The 17,164-nt window shown below is 58.1% G+C and overlaps 2 protein-coding genes and 2 long non-coding RNA genes across 7 annotated transcripts; 2 read left to right on the top strand and 2 right to left on the bottom strand.

Moving 5' to 3' along the window:
- The first annotated feature begins 1,997 nt into the window (after positions 1-1,997).
- On the top strand, positions 1,998-7,351 carry LOC129517365 (keratin, type II cuticular Hb1). Its single transcript, XM_055337153.1, has 9 exons — positions 1,998-2,443; positions 3,147-3,355; positions 4,134-4,194; positions 4,903-4,998; positions 5,204-5,368; positions 5,563-5,688; positions 5,930-6,150; positions 6,429-6,460; positions 6,754-7,351. Exons 1-9 carry the CDS (start codon positions 2,075-2,077, stop codon positions 7,014-7,016), a joined length of 1,542 nt encoding a protein of 513 aa, XP_055193128.1. The 5' UTR covers positions 1,998-2,074; the 3' UTR covers positions 7,017-7,351.
- LOC129517372 (uncharacterized) lies at positions 6,978-11,217 on the bottom strand. Of its 3 annotated transcripts, XR_008665994.1 has the most exons (4): positions 10,678-11,217; positions 9,771-9,954; positions 8,173-8,356; positions 6,978-7,718 (listed from the first exon to the last, which is right to left on the bottom strand). It is a non-coding gene; the product is annotated as an uncharacterized LOC129517372 (long non-coding RNA). The 3 variants fall into 3 exon arrangements; XR_008665995.1 differs by lacking the exon at positions 8,173-8,356; XR_008665993.1 differs by lacking the exon at positions 6,978-7,718 and having other exon boundaries at positions 7,870-8,356.
- Positions 11,218-12,170: 953 nt separating this feature from the next.
- LOC129517371 (uncharacterized) lies at positions 12,171-16,318 on the top strand. 2 transcript variants are annotated; one of them, XR_008665992.1, is made up of 4 exons: positions 12,171-12,218; positions 13,941-14,135; positions 14,611-14,719; positions 15,819-16,318. It is a non-coding gene; the product is annotated as an uncharacterized LOC129517371 (long non-coding RNA). The 2 variants fall into 2 exon arrangements; XR_008665991.1 differs by lacking the exon at positions 12,171-12,218 and adding an exon at positions 13,193-13,769.
- LOC129517369 (keratin, type II cytoskeletal 7-like) lies at positions 12,212-16,566 on the bottom strand. Its single transcript, XM_055337156.1, has 4 exons — positions 16,389-16,566; positions 14,691-14,911; positions 13,716-13,747; positions 12,212-13,273 (listed from the first exon to the last, which is right to left on the bottom strand). The coding sequence occupies exons 1-4, from the start codon at positions 16,479-16,481 to the stop codon at positions 13,167-13,169; spliced, it is 453 nt and encodes a 150-aa protein (XP_055193131.1). The 5' UTR covers positions 16,482-16,566; the 3' UTR covers positions 12,212-13,166.
- Between the last annotated feature and the right edge of the window lie 598 nt (positions 16,567-17,164).

Genomic DNA, 17,164 nt, shown 5'->3' with positions numbered 1-17,164 from the left:
CCATGCTCTCTCTCTCTCTCTTTCTCCCTCTCCCAAATAAATAAATACATCTTAAATTTTTTAAAACCAGCTTTTTGTGTCCCTCCTTTCAGTTCTCAGCCAATGGAGTTCTGCAGATCTCCAGCCCCAGCTTCATGTTGCCCCTGCGCTACAGTCCCACCCCGATTGGCCCCTCCGGGGTCTAACCATCCCAAGTCCCTGTGACTCTGTCCGTCTTCCTTATACTGATTCTCCCCAGCCATAAATCCACAGATATCCCTCCTAAACAACTTTCTCTACCCTCTTGAAATTTTCCAGAGATTAGGAAATCTAGAGGTTGTCATCGCTTGTAGGTGAGAAGGTATTGCATCCCCTGGGCTCCACTACTTACTAGCTGGCAGACACTGGGCAAGTTATTTAACCTCACTGAGCCTCAGTTTCCTTATCTGTAAAATGGGGATGATGACACGTACCTCATATGGTTGATGGGAGAATTGGAGATTGTTTATGGCGTGTATGATAGCACACAGTAGGTGGCAAAAAGAAAAGAAAGGATCCTTTTATCAAAATGGGACCTATGTTCTCCTACAGCATTCTTCCTAATTATAAAAGGGAAATGCATACAAGTGCTCTGATTTAGCATCAAGGATGATAGAACAAGCTGGTAATGCGTGCTTCCTAAGTATCTAACCATTAAGAGTTAGATACCATTGTTTATGAAGCATTTTGCCCAGAAATGTTTCGGTTGAACCCAATCAAGCTTCCAGGCCAGCACTACCCAGTAGATTGCTCCTATGATGGTGGAAATGTTCTATATCTGCGATGTCCAATAAGGTAATCAGTGGTTGTGTGGCCACGTGGCTCATGCAACCAGGGAGCTCCTTTTTGCATTTATTAAATTTTAACCAATTTATATTTAAATAGCCACATATGCCTACAGGCTACCATATGATCAACCCAACTCTAGAGGGAACTTCCAGTTTAAAATGCAAGGGACAGAGGATCCCTGGGTGGCGCAGCGGTTTGGCGCCTGCCTTTGGCTCAGGGCACGATCCTGGAGACCCGGGATCGAATCCCATATCGGGTTCCCGGTACATGGAGCCTGCTTCTCCCTCTGCCTATGTCTCTGCCTCTCTCTCTCTGTGACTGTCATAAATAAATAAATAAATAAATAAATAAATAAATAAATAAAATGCAAGGGACAGAGCCACAAGTGAAGTCACATAAAACCATTAAAAAAAAAAACTCTTGAGACAATTAGGAAAATTGAAAATGGAATGGGTAGCAAATGGCTTTTTGAATTATTAATTTCCTTGAATGTGCGGTGGTAGGGTCCTGATTTCTGTACCTGTCATACTTTCTGCAACCGTCACGTAGGCAAGAAAGGTGGCCCAGTGTTAACCCCTGTTGAATCCAGGTAACTACGTTGAACATCTCCAGGTGTTTGTGACGCTGTGCTTTCAAGTTTTCTATATGTTTGGAAACTCTCATAATAAAAGTCGAAAAAAAAGAAAAAAAACCATATATTTAATAATCTCCTATTTATTAAGTAGGAGAAGGGGGATGTGTTTCGCCAGCCCACTAGGCAGATGGAGAGGAGGGAAATGCAGATTTGTGGACAGTAGCACGCAGGCCGTTACTGAGATGGAAACATCTGGATAGATGCTGTTTCTTAACACCTCAGTCGTTCCCCTGCTTCACCCAGAGTCCGGTCCTCTTCTCCTCTCCTCTCCTGGACCCCCTTCCTACCTGCCCTGCCCTACTGCACTTCTCTCTACAGTCTCCTCAGGTGAGCGCATGCCCTGCTGGCAGGGCACTTTGAAGATGAAACGTGCTGAGTCCGCCTGCAGCCCAGAGGTTGGCATCCTATACACAGAGGAGGGCGCGGGCCACTCCACCATTAAAGCACATTCTAAAGAGGAGCTGGACTCAACTAACCGCCCAAGCCCATAAAGCACAAATTGACCCAGTGCACAGCCAAGCCCTTCAGATCTGAGCATAAATAGGACAGAGGCGCCTTGCAGAGCACATTGGAGTTTCCCCAAGACTCCAGACCTCCTCTCTGTCCTCCACCGCCCGAGCCTCCAGAAGCACCATGACCTGCGGATCCGGATTCTGCGGCCGCGCCTTCAGCTGCGCCTCGGCCTGCGGGCCCCGGCCCGGCCGCTGCTGCATCACGGCCGCCCCCTACCGCGGCGTCTCCTGCTACCGCGGCCTCACCGGGGGCTTCGGCAGCCACAGCGTCTGCGGGGCCTTCCGGGCCGGCTCCTGCGGCCGCAGCTTCGGCTACCGCTCGGGCGGCGTGTGCGGGCCCAGCCCGCCCTGCATCACCAGTGTGTCGGTCAACGAGAGCCTCCTGACGCCCCTCAACCTGGAGATCGACCCCAACGCGCAGTGCGTCAAGCACGAGGAGAAGGAGCAGATCAAGTGCCTCAACAGCAGGTTCGCCGCCTTCATCGACAAGGTGGGTGTCCCCGGCCGCACCCTTCCCGGGCCTTCAGTTCCTGCGGGGTCAGGGGCAGGACAGGGCGGGCCCGGGGCAGCTCCCAGTCTGATGGACCAGACGGACACAGCTCTGGGCCCGGATGCACCAAAGACGTGACTACGGGGCACGGGCTCCCGGTGGGATGGTGTGGCTCGAACGTGCACCTCTGTCCAGGCAGGCAGGTCCCCACACAGAGACGGGGACGGGCTCGGAGCCCTCATGCCAGAGGCACAGGGTGGTCCGTGCACGTAGTCGCCAGACCCAACAGAAGAATAGGAGGAGGACCGCAGGGGCACCCGAAGGGTGGGTGTCCCCGACCCCACCCTTCCTCTGCCCCACCCATGCTCAGGCCCCAGGCTGGGCACTGACGTGGGGGAAGGAGGGAGGCAGAGGCAAACGGGAGACCCTGGCTGCCTCCGGACCACGTGGCCCTGCACTCACCGGGTCTGCCTGAGTCAGTTTACCTGGGAGCGGGGACTGGCCTTCCCAGCCCTGGCTCCCGTCCCTAAATTGGAAAATGCAGACACGGATGACAGTCAGGAGCTCAGGAGGTCACCTTGTGTCCCGCTGCCCAGCTCTGCACGATCCCTGCTGGGAGTTCACCCTAAAGCAATCGCGGCCAGCCCAAAGTGGCCTTGGGGCACCAGGAGCCACCTGACGCCCTCCTCCCGCCCCGACGCAGGTGCGCTTCCTGGAGCAGCAGAACAAGCTGCTGGAGACCAAGTGGCAGTTCTACCAGAACCGCAAGTGCTGCGAGAGCAACCTGGAGCCCCTGTTCGAGGGCTACATCGAGACGCTGAGGCGGGAGGCCGAGTGCGTGGAGGCCGACAGCGGGAGGCTGGCCTCCGAGCTCAACCATGTCCAGGAGGTGCTGGAGGGCTACAAGAAGAAGTGAGTGCGGCCGGCAGGGACGCTGGGCACAGGAAACGACGTGGCGTAGAGCCCGCTGGGCAGGACTGGGCAAGAGTGTCCCAGGGGGCGAGTGGCTGTGCGGGCGGGGGGCAGCGTGCGGCAGGGTCCTCTCGTCTGGGCCACGGCTGCCAGACGCCTGCCCGAGCACCCGGATGCCCCCGGCAGACATCTGTCTCCTGCTTGGGCCTTCTGGCTTCTGGGAGGCTGTTCCCTGGGCCCGGCGGGAGGCCAGAGGGGGCTTCTGCAGGCTTTGGGCCTTCTCATGCTGAGCTCCCTGCACTTGAGCCTCTGGTCCCTCGGGGCTGACGGGTCCCGGGGCCCTGGGTGTCCCGCTGCCGAGGGTGCTGAGGGCTGATGGTTGGCGGTTGGCCCAGGCCCGGACCCTGAGCCAGGATGGACGCCCGGGTGAGGGGGGCTGGGGCCTCGGTCCCCAGGGGTGCTGCTGTCCACTCCTAGCTCAGAGCTGGGCGCCCAGGCCTTGTTTGCCTCCTGAGGGGCCTCTGGGCAGCTCTGGGAAGTGGGCTCTGAGGTCCCGGGACGTAGGCGCTCCGGACCCCTCAATTCAAAGTGGGGAGGGAACCCCCGACACATTCCACATCCAAGCAGCAAGAAAGGGTCCAGCGGATCTGCCGGGGAGGCCAGCCGCTGGGAGGTCCCTAAAGGTCCCTAATGCTGCCCCTGCCCTGATAGGAAGTGGAGGCGGCCCCGGGGAGCCCCGCCCTTCCCTGACCTCCCTGTCTGCCCTCTTCTGCCTCAGGTATGAGGAGGAAGTTTCTCTGAGAGCAACAGCTGAGAATGAATTTGTGGCTCTGAAGAAGGTGAGTAAGGAGCCGTGCGGAAGCACAGACGCCCGGGACCTCAGAGCGACGGCCGGGCCCCAGAGGGTCTGGACCTCGTGTGGGTACCTGGCCTGGCCAAGTCGGGATGGCAGAGCTCAGAGATCGGGGCTCGAGAGGCTCATTCAGGTCGCTGATGCAGGGCGACCACCCTGGGATGCCCACGTGCACCGTGCCCTGGGGCAGGGCCCGGCTGGGCTGACCTCTGCCGTCCTGCCCGCTTCAGAAGCTGTGGCCTCGGCTGGGGTCCCCCGGGGGCAGAGCAGTGCGGTGTCTCTGTCGAGGGACAGTGTCCTGTGTAGCGCTGTGGGAAGTGTGGCCCAAGGGAGGGGAGCAGCCGCGGGGTGTGGGGGACGGTGGAGCAGAACCAGGAGGGGCCGGGTGCAGGCTTGGAGGACTGCGGGGGCCCGGCAGGGCCCAGGTGGCCGAGCTTGTTGGAATAGGGAGGGTCAGGAGGAGAGCTGGGAGCGTAAGAGGGGCGAGAGGCTGGTGGCCCGTCTCCAGGCACAAGGGGCTCGTCGTCAGAGGGGCAGGAGGCGGTGAAGCCCACGGGGGGCAGGCCAGAGGGCATGGAGCTGAGCTGGCAACGGGGACCCTGGGAATCCTTTGCCCTGGCCTCCTCGGATGGCGGGGAGTTGGGCGCGATGCCACTGTGGGTGCTCGGCGCTCAGTGACACCCCACGTTTCCAGGATGTGGACTGCGCCTACCTCCGCAAGTCAGACCTGGAGGCCAACGCCGAGGCCCTGACCGAGGAGATCGACTTCCTGCGGCGCCTGTATGAGGAGGTGAGGGGCCATGGTCCAGGCAGAGACCTGGCAGCCAGCCTGGAAGAGGGGGCCCTGGCCTGGGACTGGTTGGCCTGGGGTCGGGCTGAGGCCTGCAGTCCATGGGGCTATAGTGGGAGCAGGGGCCGGAGACCAGGGAGGGTTGGGTCCACATGTGCTGGGAGAGGCTGGGGTGCAAACAAGATCTTCCATCCTCCCCCCGCAGGAGATCCGCGTCCTCCACGCCCACATCTCAGACACCTCGGTCATCGTCAAGATGGACAACAGCCGGGACCTGAACATGGACTGCATCGTGGCCGAGATCAAGGCCCAGTACGACGACATCGCCAGCCGCAGCCGGGCTGAGGCCGAGTCCTGGTACCGCAGCAAGGTCGGGGCCCAGCCTCCCCCTGCCAGAGCCCCAGAAGGAGGGATGCTGAAAGGGCTTTGGGTTTTGTGCAGGTGGGATGGACGAGGAAGGGCAGGCAGCCCTCGGGTTGGGGTGGCAGTTGTGCAAGGTGTGGGGCTCAGCGGGATGACCCGTCCTGAGCCTCAGGAGCCCCTGTGCCCCCCCTACACACACAGTGTGAGGAGATGAAGGCCACGGTGATCCGGCACGGGGAGACCCTGCGCCGCACCAAGGAGGAGATCAACGAGCTCAACCGCATGATCCAGAGGCTGACGGCCGAGGTCGAGAACGCCAAGTGCCAGGTAGGGCTCACGTTGAGCGTCCCCAGGGCCGCCCAGGCAGCGTGTGCCCCACGGACCACCCCACTCATGCCCCAGCCCATGTGCCTGGCTAGAGGCCCTGGTTGTGGCCCTTGGGGGGACCCGGCTGATGAAGGGAGAGGCCTTTTCCTGGGGGGGGGGGTGTAGGTGGGAGCGACCAGACACATCCAGGAAATGGAGAGAGAGACCCAGGACCATAGCACCCTGTTCTCTGCGCCCCCAGAACACCAAGCTGGAGGCCGCCGTGACGCAGGCGGAGCAGCAGGGCGAGGCGGCCCTCACCGACGCCCGCTGCAAGCTGGCCGAGCTGGAGGCCGCCCTGCAGAAGGCCAAGCAGGACATGGCCTGCCTGGTCAAGGAGTACCAGGAGGTGATGAACTCCAAGCTGGGCCTGGACATCGAGATCGCCACCTACAGGCGGCTGCTGGAGGGCGAGGAGCACAGGTGAGGCCCAACCCAGCCTGGCTCGAGCTCCCCATTCCTGCCCCTTGAATAAACCCCGTGCTCCACCTGGCTCAGCCTGGGAGATCTAGGACAGCCAGGGATCTAGGACAGCCTATCATCCATCACGTGGGGGCGGGGGTGGCCCGGAGGGCTGTCCTCAGACCCCAGACCCCGAGCTCGTACTCTTACCACTTGTGGACCCCACCCCAAGTTTTGGGGAGCTCCATCTGCAGCCTTCGCTGAGTCACTTATGTTGTCTTTTTCTTCTTCCCTCTCAGACTATGTGAAGGCGTCGGGGCCGTGAATGTCTGTGAGTACCGCAGCTCCCGGCTGGATGGATTTACCCCGTTCCTAGTAGGGATGGCACAGTCTGGAGGAAGGGCTACCCCTGGATGCCAAGTGCATGAGAGTGGGTTGGCATCACAGCTGAAGGGTTTGGGGCCAGAGAGCAAGGAAGGCGGCAGCTTTGGAACTAGATGGAACTAGTGTTGCACGTAAAGATTCTCCTGACTGAATCCAGTGCTCAGGGCCTGGGGCGGGGCATCATCGGGGAGGCTGATGACTCACCCCCCAGAATTTTGGCTGAATCTTTGGGGTTCACAGGTGTCAGCAGCTCCCGAGGTGGGGTCGTCTGCGGCGACCTCTGCGTGTCGGGCTCCCGGCCGGTGACCGGCAGCGTGTGCAGCGCCCCGTGCAGCGGGAACCTGGCGGTGAGCACGGGTATGTGCGCCCCCTGCGCGCCCTGCGCCCCCTGCGCCCCCTGCAACTCCATCACGTCTTGCGGCCTGGGCACCGGAGGTGTGGGGTCCTGCGGCATCAGCTCCTGCGGCGTGGGCTCATGTGCCAGCAGCTGCCGCAGATGTTAGACCCCCGAACTCAAGCCTCGGGCCTGGTCTCTCTCCCGCCCGGCGTCCAGGGGGAGCAAGGCCTCGACTACTTCTCTGGCACTTTGAAAGATCTGTCCCACTCCCGGCCTCTTGTCTGTGTGTGATCCCTTCTTCCTCAGCTCCGTTGCTGGTGCTAGGAAAGGCTACCCCTAAAAAGAAGTTCCTATGATGCCCATAGGAAGGGGGCTCGGAGGCCCGAGGCTGCCCTGGAGCTGATGGCGGTACCCCACTCCCCAATCCTCCCCCTTCCACCTCTGCCGTGCCCATGTCTGTCTTGATCTGTGTTTCCAATAAATCAATGTAGCCAACTCTGAGTCTTGTCTGCAACTCTCTTTTCCAGAAAGGTAGGGCTTGGGAGGGTCCCCAATGTCACATGGAGCAGAGAAAGGTCTAGTCTGGGGTCTCCAGCACAGTCCTCTTCCCCTGGGCTCACAGCAGGCTCAGACTGAGGGCCTCTACACCATCTATGCACACAACTGTCACGATCTCATCCACACACACACACACACACACACACACTCACCCATGATACATCTTGCGGATGAAGAAGCCAGAGATGCTCAGGAACCAGGCCAGAGCCCCACAACATTCAGCATCTGGCTGGTGTTTGAACCCTGTGTCCACCACCAGTGGTCATTTCACGAACCCGCGTTGCCTCCCAGAATACTTCCCTGTGCAGATCTGTAAACCGATGGATAACAAAAATTAGACTAAAAAAAAAAATTAGACTCACCAGCCACTCAAAGCTTAAGGAAACATCGCTCACTGCTGTGCTGGGGAAGACTCATGCCTGAGCCATTTATGAGAATTCTTTAAAGGACAGATACGTGAACAGGGTCTAAACTTTCAAAAAGCCTTTGATGTGGCTTCTTTTTTTTTTCTTTTAATGGAGTCCTTTTGGGGTTTGGAGACCTGCCATAGCTGATAAATGACCCCCGAGAAAGGAAACAGCACATGGCAAGAAGATGAGGTGGCAGGGAGGTAGGCACATAGTCTCTGGAGCCAGATTCCTCGGATCCAAAACTGGGCTCTGTTCCTTCTTGGTTGAGTGGCCTTGAGCCATTCCCTCGGCCTCTCCATATCTCTAAAGTGAGTTTCCATATCTCTAAAGTGAGAAAGATACGTGAGCGCCTACCTCACAGGGCAGATGGGAGGACTAGGGATTTCATACACGGGACAACGCACTTAGGCACTTCCCGCCACAAAATAACCACGATACGCGCTTGCCGTTAGCAGCACACTTTTGCAGAATGTAACGTGGAAATCCCTCCAGGGAGCAGGGCCGTGGCACTGTCCAGCCTCCCATGCACATCTGCAAACTGATTACAGGCACATGATACCACACTTACACCCGTGATCACAGACAGCAAACAGAGAGAGAAATCTCGACATCTTCTCGGGCCATTGAGCTCCTTCGTGTAGAGAACCGTTGCGCCCTTGACACTGATGAGGCTCTTACACGTAGCAAAGAAAGTGGGGAGGTGGCCCCTCAGCTTCACTATGGGCAAAGGCAAGTCCCTGAACATCCATCTGTACAGCAGGGTCAGTTTCTAAACCTCCAGGCCCAGGCCCAGAAGACAGTAGCAGAAATCTAAGTCCCCCTCCCCACCCCTCAGGGCAATAGCAATAAATAAGAATATTGAGAGACCAGAAGCGAGTGGTCTGAAAAGACCAACGCTCTATTAAGGGAGAGGATCGATCCAAGGCCTCCCACCCACCAAGATGGCCCCTCGACCCTCCTGATGGAATCCTGAGCTGGACAGAGCCCCGGGAGATGGGACACCTGGGGGCTCAGCCGTGGAGCATCTGCATTCGGCTCAGGTCGTGATCCCGGGATTCGGGATCCAGTCCCACGTGGGGCTCCTGTGAAGAGCCTGCTTCTCCCTCTGCTTGTCTCTGCCAATCTCTCTCTCTCTCTCTCTCTCTCTCTCTCTCTCTCTCTGTATCTCTCATGAATAAATAAATAAATCTTAAAAAAAAAAAAAAGAAGGGGATCCCTGGGTGGCGCAGCGGTTTGGCGCCTGCCTTTGGCCCAGGGCGCAATCCTGGAGACCCGGGATCGAATCCCACGTTGGACTCCCGGTGCATGGAGCCTGCTTCTCCCTCTGCCTGTGTCTCTGCCTCTCTCTCTCTCTGTATGACTATTGTAAATAAATTTAAAAAAATTTAAAAAAAAAAAAAGAAGAAGAAGAAGAAGAAGAAGAAGAGGAACCCTGGGAGAGCTCCAGAGTGTGCAATTGTTCTAACCAGCCCTCTGTGCTGTGACACCCCACAGCTCGGAAGCAGGCCATCGGGAGTCCGGACTGGAGGCCCAAACCCCAGCTCCATCACTCTACCCCTCGGTTCAGCAGCCACCCGCCCCTCCAGCCCCGATGAACTTCTCATCTCTGCCAACTGACCCCTCCTTTCCCATCCCACGGGTCTCATCAGCCCAATGGCCTGCCTGCCACACCTGCCCTCAGCCTCCCTCTAGCTCTGACTTCCGGCTCTGTCCCATTTCCAGTAGCACCGTCCCCACCTCCCTCTAGTTCCCACTCCTGGACAGGCTCAGGAAGAGAAGCAAGAGTGAATGAATCCAGCACATGGAACTCAGGATGCCGAATGTTGGGGGCTGGGGGTGGGAATGGAACACCTCCCCGTGTGACCTTTTGCAAGTCACCTCCCTTCTCTGGGCCTCGGTGCATGCACTAGTAGAATAAAATGTTTAGGCAAATGGCTGCTGAGGCCCCTTACCAATTTAAAGCTCTGTTCGTCTCCAGGAGAGATGGGACAGGACTAGAAGACGGTGGGGAGTCCCGACAGCTGGGCTGAGCACGTACTGTCTGCACCTTCATCCCACGCAGCTCACTGTCTGTGGGCAACTGTCTGCGGGTCCAACAATAGGACGGCCTCCGGGTGTATGCACATCTCCGGGCATCTGTGTGGAAGCACGTGTGTGTATGTGCGTGACTGTGAGCGCTTCTAGATGTGTGCGTGCACCTGCGTGTACGTGCTCAAGAGGGGAGTTTTGCGGGTACCTGCTGGCTAGGACTGCAGTGTGAGCGCACAGGTGGGACTCGTGCTGGTGGGGAAGGGGAGGTCCCAGGTAGAGAACTGGATTAAGGTGGGAGTGGTAGGGAGGTGGCCTCCAGCCAAGGGAGCCCCAGCTCTAGCCAGTGGGTTCCGCTAGCTCCCCTCCTGCCTTGTAGACCCCTTAGCTCCCGCTGGGACAGCAGGAGACCAGCCAGCCTTAGACTTGCAGAACCTTCTCTAAAAGTGCTCAAAGCCCTTCTCAGGACTCCAGGACATAAGATACTAATTACATTATGTCATTATTTTCTCTTTTTTTTAAGATTTTATTTATTTATTCATGAGACACACAGAGAGAGGGGCAGAGACACAGGCAGAGGGAGCAGCAGGCTCCCTGCAGGGAGCCCAACATGGGACCCTATCCCGGGTCTCCAGGATCACGCCCTGGGCCGAAGGCAGGCGCTAAACCGCTGAGCCAGCCGGGCTGCCCACATTATGTCATTCTTACTATGTTTTCAAGTCCTTTAGAGCATATATATTTCACACAACCCTGTAGCATCCTCTGATGGGTAAACTACATGCAGAGAGGTCAAGAAGGGAGGAAAAGTAAAAGGGATAAATGAATAGTCACCAGTTAGATTGGGGGAGGGCAGGGCTGAGCTTCAGAAACAGGCAACGTTTGGCCAAGAGAACAGAATCCAGAACCTTCCTTCCTTCCTCCAGGCTGGCCTGGCTGATACACTGCAGTCGGAATTACATCGGGAAGGATTGCATTTAGACTCATTCGTCAAGAGACTCCCGAGGGGTCCAGAAGGACCCGAAGCATCCAAGGACAGAGCGGACCACACGGGACCACAGAGCCTCGCTGGGTTCATAGGCACTGCGGGGCAGGCCCTGGAGATGGGCGGCCGGGACAGCCACTGGCCTTGAGGGGCTCACATCGAGATGCCGACACTACTAAGTTGCATCTGTCATGCGTCAGTGCTATTGTGAGGCGGGCATGAGGAGCCAACAGAAGAAGGCTGACCCCCGTGGTCCCCTTCGTGGTCCCCTTCGGCAGAGATGTGATGACTAAACAGGTGACAACCTGCTTCCCTTCAGAAGTCACCTCGACTAACAAAGCTTCTAAATAGGCTGGTAAACGACTCTCTATAAATGCACCAAACAGTTCTCTCCCGCCCCAGCATGGAATGTGGCCTGTAGCCACTCAGGGAATCGGTCCCCAAACCGCAAACATTGCTGGTGGCCCACACAAGACACGCAAGCCTCATCTGGCTTGGCAGCCCTTGGGACCTGGAGTGACATCAGGCTTGGGATTCGGAATGGGAAAATGTGGGCAGCCAGTCCTCGGTGATGTGGCTGCGGGATGTTCACCATAAATCCTGCCAACACCTCCTAGGTGATATTTCCCTCTAAGTCCTTCCCCTGACACGATCAGCACAGCAGGAGCTGGAAAAACCTGACCTTGAAAATCACAGAATGTCATTACCTCTTGGCGAAACGCAGGGAACGCAGAGCCCAGGTGAGAAATCTCCAAGAGGGGCGGCTCCACTTTCAGGCAGTTACTTTGCACTGGGCGTGTGGTAAGAATGTTTACACGGCTGGTGTTGGTCGTTTGACCAAATGGGGCTCCAGTGGACCCACGTCCCCTGGCCCTCAGGTACGAGCGGCAGCCTTACAGCCAAGTTTCGGTCTCATTCCTCTTGCATGAGGCTGCTCTGTTTACCCAGGAAAGGGGGCCTTTTGGATACCTGTTTTCTGGGCAAGGACCCAGAAGAACACAGCAGACACCCTGGCACTAGTGTACCTTAAAAGGTAAAGCCAGGGCCTCTGGCCAATGACGCACCTTTACCCCACCCAGGGACATGGAAAGCAGAAACCATTGTTCCCAGATGTGTCGATGATGTAACCCTTTGTGCAACAGAAAAGAATGTGAGCTCACCAAATGGAAGCTTCTCTTGGGCTTGGGCCTATGTGGCAAAGAAAGAGCCCAGAAACCCAGCCCTTTCTGGCCACCCCCACCCCAAACTGGCCTATCTTCTCCATGCCCACCCCCGCCCCCAACAAAGTCCACTTGCCTCGTGAAAACTCAGAGCAAACTAGACCTAGAAGTAGAGGTAGGACTGGAGCCCTCCATGCGATTCCAAAGACACACTCTCCTCCTCCTCCAAGGTATGTCATTCTCATCCCCCCATTAGTCACCTTGTTACACTAGAACCGGGGCCTGGGCCACCCAGTTGTGTTCACACGCCCCAGCCCCGGTCTGCGAGCAGCATCTCCCCCGGAGCCTGTCCTCAAGCGCCCCTGCCAGGGCAGCGGAGGACAATACGCCCTCATCCCCACCCCACTCCACTCTCTTTGGGGCTGCTTTCCCCGTTTTGGCCGCATCCCCACCAGAACCAGAGTGCCCTGCTCGCTCAGCCCTGCACCTGCCCCTCGCACTGTCTGTGGAGCCGGCGTGTGGGTGAATGAAGCCAGCGCTCAGCAGCTCTGCCAGACACGGGGCTGCCCGGCCCCAGGCTGGGGAACAAGCAGATCTGGGGAGGAACGGACCCCTCCTCTCACCTTCCCCAGGGGCCCTCGGTCACCCACCCCCACACCGAAACCCTTGGGATCCTCGTTCTGTAGCATCATCACCAACTGGAGTCAGGTGGACCCACACAGCACAGGGCAAGGGCTGATTCCTGGTAGTGTCCCCTCCTTGTCCCCCTTGCCCCAAGCCCCATCAGCCCTCCCTGTGCTCCGGGCACCGCTTGAGGAATCCAAGCTCACACAGCCCCGCCGGGCTCCGGCCACTGAAGAACTTTTTATTGCAAAGGAGGAGGAGTCCCAGGGAAAGAGGAGCGGGGGGCAGGTGACAGGAGCAGGGTACAGGGCCTCCCCAGTGGCACAGCGTCCCCCAAGGTAGCCCAGCTACCTTCCCCCAGGGGACAGGGCAGTCACGGTCCCTGGTAAGCTCGATTCCAAGACTTGACGTTCCAGGGTGGGGCAGGGGTGGGGGGTGCAAGGGGGAAAGACAAGGTGAGGATCAGCGCCACGGGAGGGGTATCTGGGGCACAGGGTTCAGCTTTGGGGCAGGAGTTTAGGGTCCTGGACTTCTGGGGAGCTGCGCAGGAAGGTTCAGCATCCGCAGCCACCGCCAGGGGTGCTCCTCTCCAGGCCGCCGGGGCCCGCTCCTCCGGGGGGCAGCAGGCGGGCCGGGCTGCGGGGGGCTGAGCCCAGAGCGGCTGGGGGGGAGGCAAGACAGACAGACACACTCCTGATGCCCAGGCCTGCCTCCCCCACCCCCGCCCCTGGAGACGGAGGTGCAAACTCCCCCAGGTCATGATGCGCAGGCCCCTTCCCCGAGAAACACACTCAGGAACACCCCCTCCCCGAAGTCGGGGGCACAGAGCCTCCCCAGGGCAGAATGAAAGTCTCTCCCACAAGGACAGACCCGCAGAACCTCCCCCGACACCCCGGGACAAACCAACGGAACCTGCCCCCGAACAACAGACCGCACGGCCTCCTCCCCCAACTCACACGGAGAATCACCCCCACGAGATGAAACCCCCCAAAAAGGAGACACACAGAGGAAGCAGACCCCTTCCCGTCCCAAAAGAACACACACAAAGGAGAGGGGGTGAGACCGGATCCCTCCAACCCAAGCTAAGTCTATTATCTACTCACCGAGGCTCCCTGTCCCGAGTCCCAGACCCAGCCTGCGGGGAGAAGGAGGAAGCGGTGAGTTCACATACCTCCTGGGCATAATAATCCTCATTCCCCAAAACAAAACCCTCCCAACTGACTCTCGCTGACCACAGGCAGAGATCTGTCCACCCCGCCCGCTCCTGGGTCCCCTTTTGCATCAGATCCTTCGGGACCTTAAACTCAGTCCTTCCTGCTTAAATTCAGACAGCTCAGTTTTACTGATGACTTCCTGGAAGAGAGGGAAAGCTGAAGATCTATGCTTTCTTCGGCCCAAACTTAGCCTAAAAGGGGAAACCACGAAGGGGGCATTTTAAAGGACACCACAGAGGAGATAGCTCAACTCTATGAAGAGGACTGATCAAGCCTCACCCCGTCACTTTGGACCTGTGCGTCCTTGAGGTATACCCCCAAGACTCAGTTTTCCCGGCTATAAAATGGGGATGATGCCCCCTAGCTCCCAGGAGTTTTGTGGGGTTGAAAGGAGAGAATAAGCGTGGCGGGTTCCCCTTCCTTCCCCTCGGCCTGGGGTGCCCAGCTGGAGCTTTCAGCCCTTGGGTCTCTGCTGTCTAAGGTTAAAAGCCAGGCCCTACCTGTTCCAATAAACCCTGCTTTCCCCAGGCCTGGGGGGAGAAGGCTGAACTGAGGACAAGGCACTGCACACTAGGGACCTTCTGCCCCCCGGTTGGGCTCAATGGACAGACTGGCCCCAGCTCTCTGACCCTGCGGGGGAATGACCTCACGAGTAGTCCCCTGCCAGGTGCCAAGGGTGCTCATTAGCTGGAATTTTTGTCTAAAGGGCCTTAAGTGGGGGGGGGGGGGCTCCAGGAGAACAAGTCGCTGCATACCCAGGTCAGCTCTCCCCACCCCTCCCCAGCTGGTGAGGACCCAGCCAGTGACCTCCACACCCCAGCACACCTCATCCCGGCCACATCCGAGGCACCGCCCAGCCCTCACCTGCTCTCCTCGCTCTCCAGCAGCTTGCGGTAGGTGGCGATCTCAAAGTCCAGGCCCAGCTTGATGATCATGAGGTCCTGGTACTCGCGCAGCTGGCAGGCCATGTCGTGCTTGGCTCGCTGCAGGGCGGCCTCCAGCCAGGCCAGCTTGCCCTGGGCACTGTCTGAGGCTCCCTCCTCCCGCAGAGCTGGTGGTTCTGTGGCTCTGTCCAGTTCACAGGGCTGGGGGCAAAGGGAAGACCACAGACAGGACATCCTTGGCTGCCACCCTCCCCCCGCCATAAGGATCCAGACCTTTCTGAGAGGCTGGAGGACCAATGAAGGATTCGAGATCATTGTAAGGAATGGGCCTGCCTGTTCCGAAAAACGCGGCTGTGTGTCGGCCCGGCTCCCAGGGTGGACACTAGGGGCCAGCCACCTGGGCTGGCTGAGACAGAGCCTTTCACATCTAGAATGCGAGTCTTCTACCAGGAGCTAGGATCCGGGAAGCATCAAATGCTGGGATTATTGCTCCATAAAGGGAAACTAGCAGGAGGCATATCCTTTCCTCACAAGAAACCAGCACCTGTAGTCTCTGGGGAAATACAGCAATGATAAACGCTTGCCCTGCGAGGTGTGCTCGGTGCTTAGGAAACGGGGTGGGAGGGGTGGGAGTCAGAACAGCTGAGGCTGGTGGGAGACTGAACCGTGACAGGCCCACCCATTCGCTGTGCCACCCCCTGGAACCCGGACAGCTTGCCCCTCTCCTCATGGTCATCAGTTCCTGGAGACAGGAGAACCCCTCCGGGCCTGGGGCACCTGCATCTGCAGGGAGCAGACCCCTTCCCTCTGCAGGGAGCCCCATGGGCTGGGGCGGGGCGGGGGGGCTTGACAGGGTGGCTGGGAGGAAAGAGAGGCAGCTCAGAGGCAGAGACGTGGAAGAAAGAAAGCATTCATGTGGGCACCTCTGCTCCCCAAGTCCTAGAGCGTGAGCTGCAAACCCAAATGCCTACAGAGGCCTGGCTGGAGGCATCAAAACGTCAAGGCCACATGTTAGCTCTAGAGCAGTAGTACCCAGTTCCGCACTCTCACTGTCCTGCAATCACCAGGACCTCCCGCATGTTCTCAGCGTCTCATTTCTCTAATTTAGAGCCGTGGGACAGGTGCCTTTCGTCTTCCACATGCCAGCCAAGAAGATGAGAAACAGCGAAGGGCCCTCTGCCTCTGTGTCGAAGGATGCAACCTGGGGCGGGGAGCGGGGAGCCGGGGGGTGTCTGTGGCCCACAGAGGGAGCGTGACCCCGTGTGAAGGCGACAGAGAAGACAGAGGCCTCTCTCTTCTCCAGCCAAATGTCGCCAAACCTGCACATTTTTAAAGAGAACCCAGAAAGCCGGACGGCCAGGCAAACTCTTGTGCAATTTCTGAAAAATACACACGGATACAAAAATGTGCACACACACAAAAGATGAAATGCGTGCAAGCCTCCGTGTGTGGACGTATTTCACCTGCGTGTTAACACTTGCCCACACGAAAGGCAGAGCGCCCTGGGCCGATGCGGCGGGGCGCACGCTTACAGCCACACTTGCGTGTGCTCAGACACGGGGAGAAACTCTGCCCATGTGTTCCGGAGGATGAGGATGAGCAGTCGGCTTGTCGGAGATAATGGACACCCTCCCGCCATTCGTCACCCTGGGGCACCCCCCCCCCAGCCACCCCTCACCTGACTCTTAACGCCGTCCACCTCCGCAGTCAGCCGCTGGATGGCCTGGTTAAGCCTGTTGAGCTCCTCCTTGCTGTGCCTCGGGCTGTGCATGTGTTTCTGCACGGTCGCCTGCACCTCCTCGCACTGTGGGGGGCACAGTGGGGGACCGGGGAGGCGGGGAGAGCCCACAGGGACACTCAGCTGAGGCCAGCAAGACAGCCCCAGTGCCAACCCGTCCACCCTCCGTCTTGGACAGATCATCTAACTGCTCTGGGCCTCTGTTTCTCCATCTGTGAAATGGGGGTGATAATCTCTTCTATCGCCAAGGGTTGTCGAGAGAATACAATGCGCTTGGCGGGCACCCTGGTGGGCACTGTTGGGTCTGGAGAGGCCGAAGGGGATGGCAGCAGAGGGCACGAGGAAGGAGGCAGGCTGATAATCTGTTGAGGCTGTGGGCTTGGGATTGCATAGGGTTCATCCCAGGCGTTGGGGTAGCGAAACTTCAGGAAATCAGTTACGGTCATTCAGTGCAGGCGATCACCTCAATTAACACAAAAGCCATTTTGTAAAACCCCAGCACTGATTCCTAATTTGAAAAATACTTTTAGGGATCCCTGGGTGGCGCAGCGGTTTGGCGCCTGCCTTTGGCCCAGGGTGCGATCCTGGAGACCCTGGATCGAGTCCCACATCGGGCTCCCGATGCGTGGAGCCTGCTTCTCCCTCTGCCTGTGTCTCTGCCTCTCTCTCTCTGTGACTATCATAAATAAATAAATAAATAAATAAATAAATAAATA

Source organism: Nyctereutes procyonoides, unplaced genomic scaffold, assembly GCF_905146905.1.
Source record: "Nyctereutes procyonoides isolate TBG_1078 unplaced genomic scaffold, NYPRO_anot_genome, whole genome shotgun sequence".
NCBI lineage: Eukaryota > Metazoa > Chordata > Mammalia > Carnivora > Canidae > Nyctereutes > Nyctereutes procyonoides.
The sequence above is the reverse complement of the archived record's forward strand: the minus strand, read 5'-3'. Positions and strand labels throughout refer to the sequence as shown.

Bases quoted from the DNA above. Each gene is read 5' to 3' on its own strand.
- LOC129517365 (XM_055337153.1), top strand. From the start codon at position 2,075: ATGACCTGCGGATCCGGATTCTGCGGCCGCGCCTTCAGCTGCGCCTCG. The intron at 4,195-4,902 runs GTGAGTAAGGAG...CCACGTTTCCAG, and splicing joins AATTTGTGGCTCTGAAGAAG to GATGTGGACTGCGCCTACCT. The intron at 6,461-6,753 runs GTGAGTACCGCA...TGGGGTTCACAG, and splicing joins CGTCGGGGCCGTGAATGTCT to GTGTCAGCAGCTCCCGAGGT.
- LOC129517369 (XM_055337156.1), bottom strand. From the start codon at position 16,481: ATGCACAGCCCGAGGCACAGCAAGGAGGAGCTCAACAGGCTTAACCAG. The intron at 14,912-16,388 runs GTGAGGGGTGGC...CTTTGCCCCCAG, and splicing joins TGGACGGCGTTAAGAGTCAG to CCCTGTGAACTGGACAGAGC. The intron at 13,748-14,690 runs GTGAGGGCTGGG...TTCTCCCCGCAG, and splicing joins CTGGAGAGCGAGGAGAGCAG to GCTGGGTCTGGGACTCGGGA.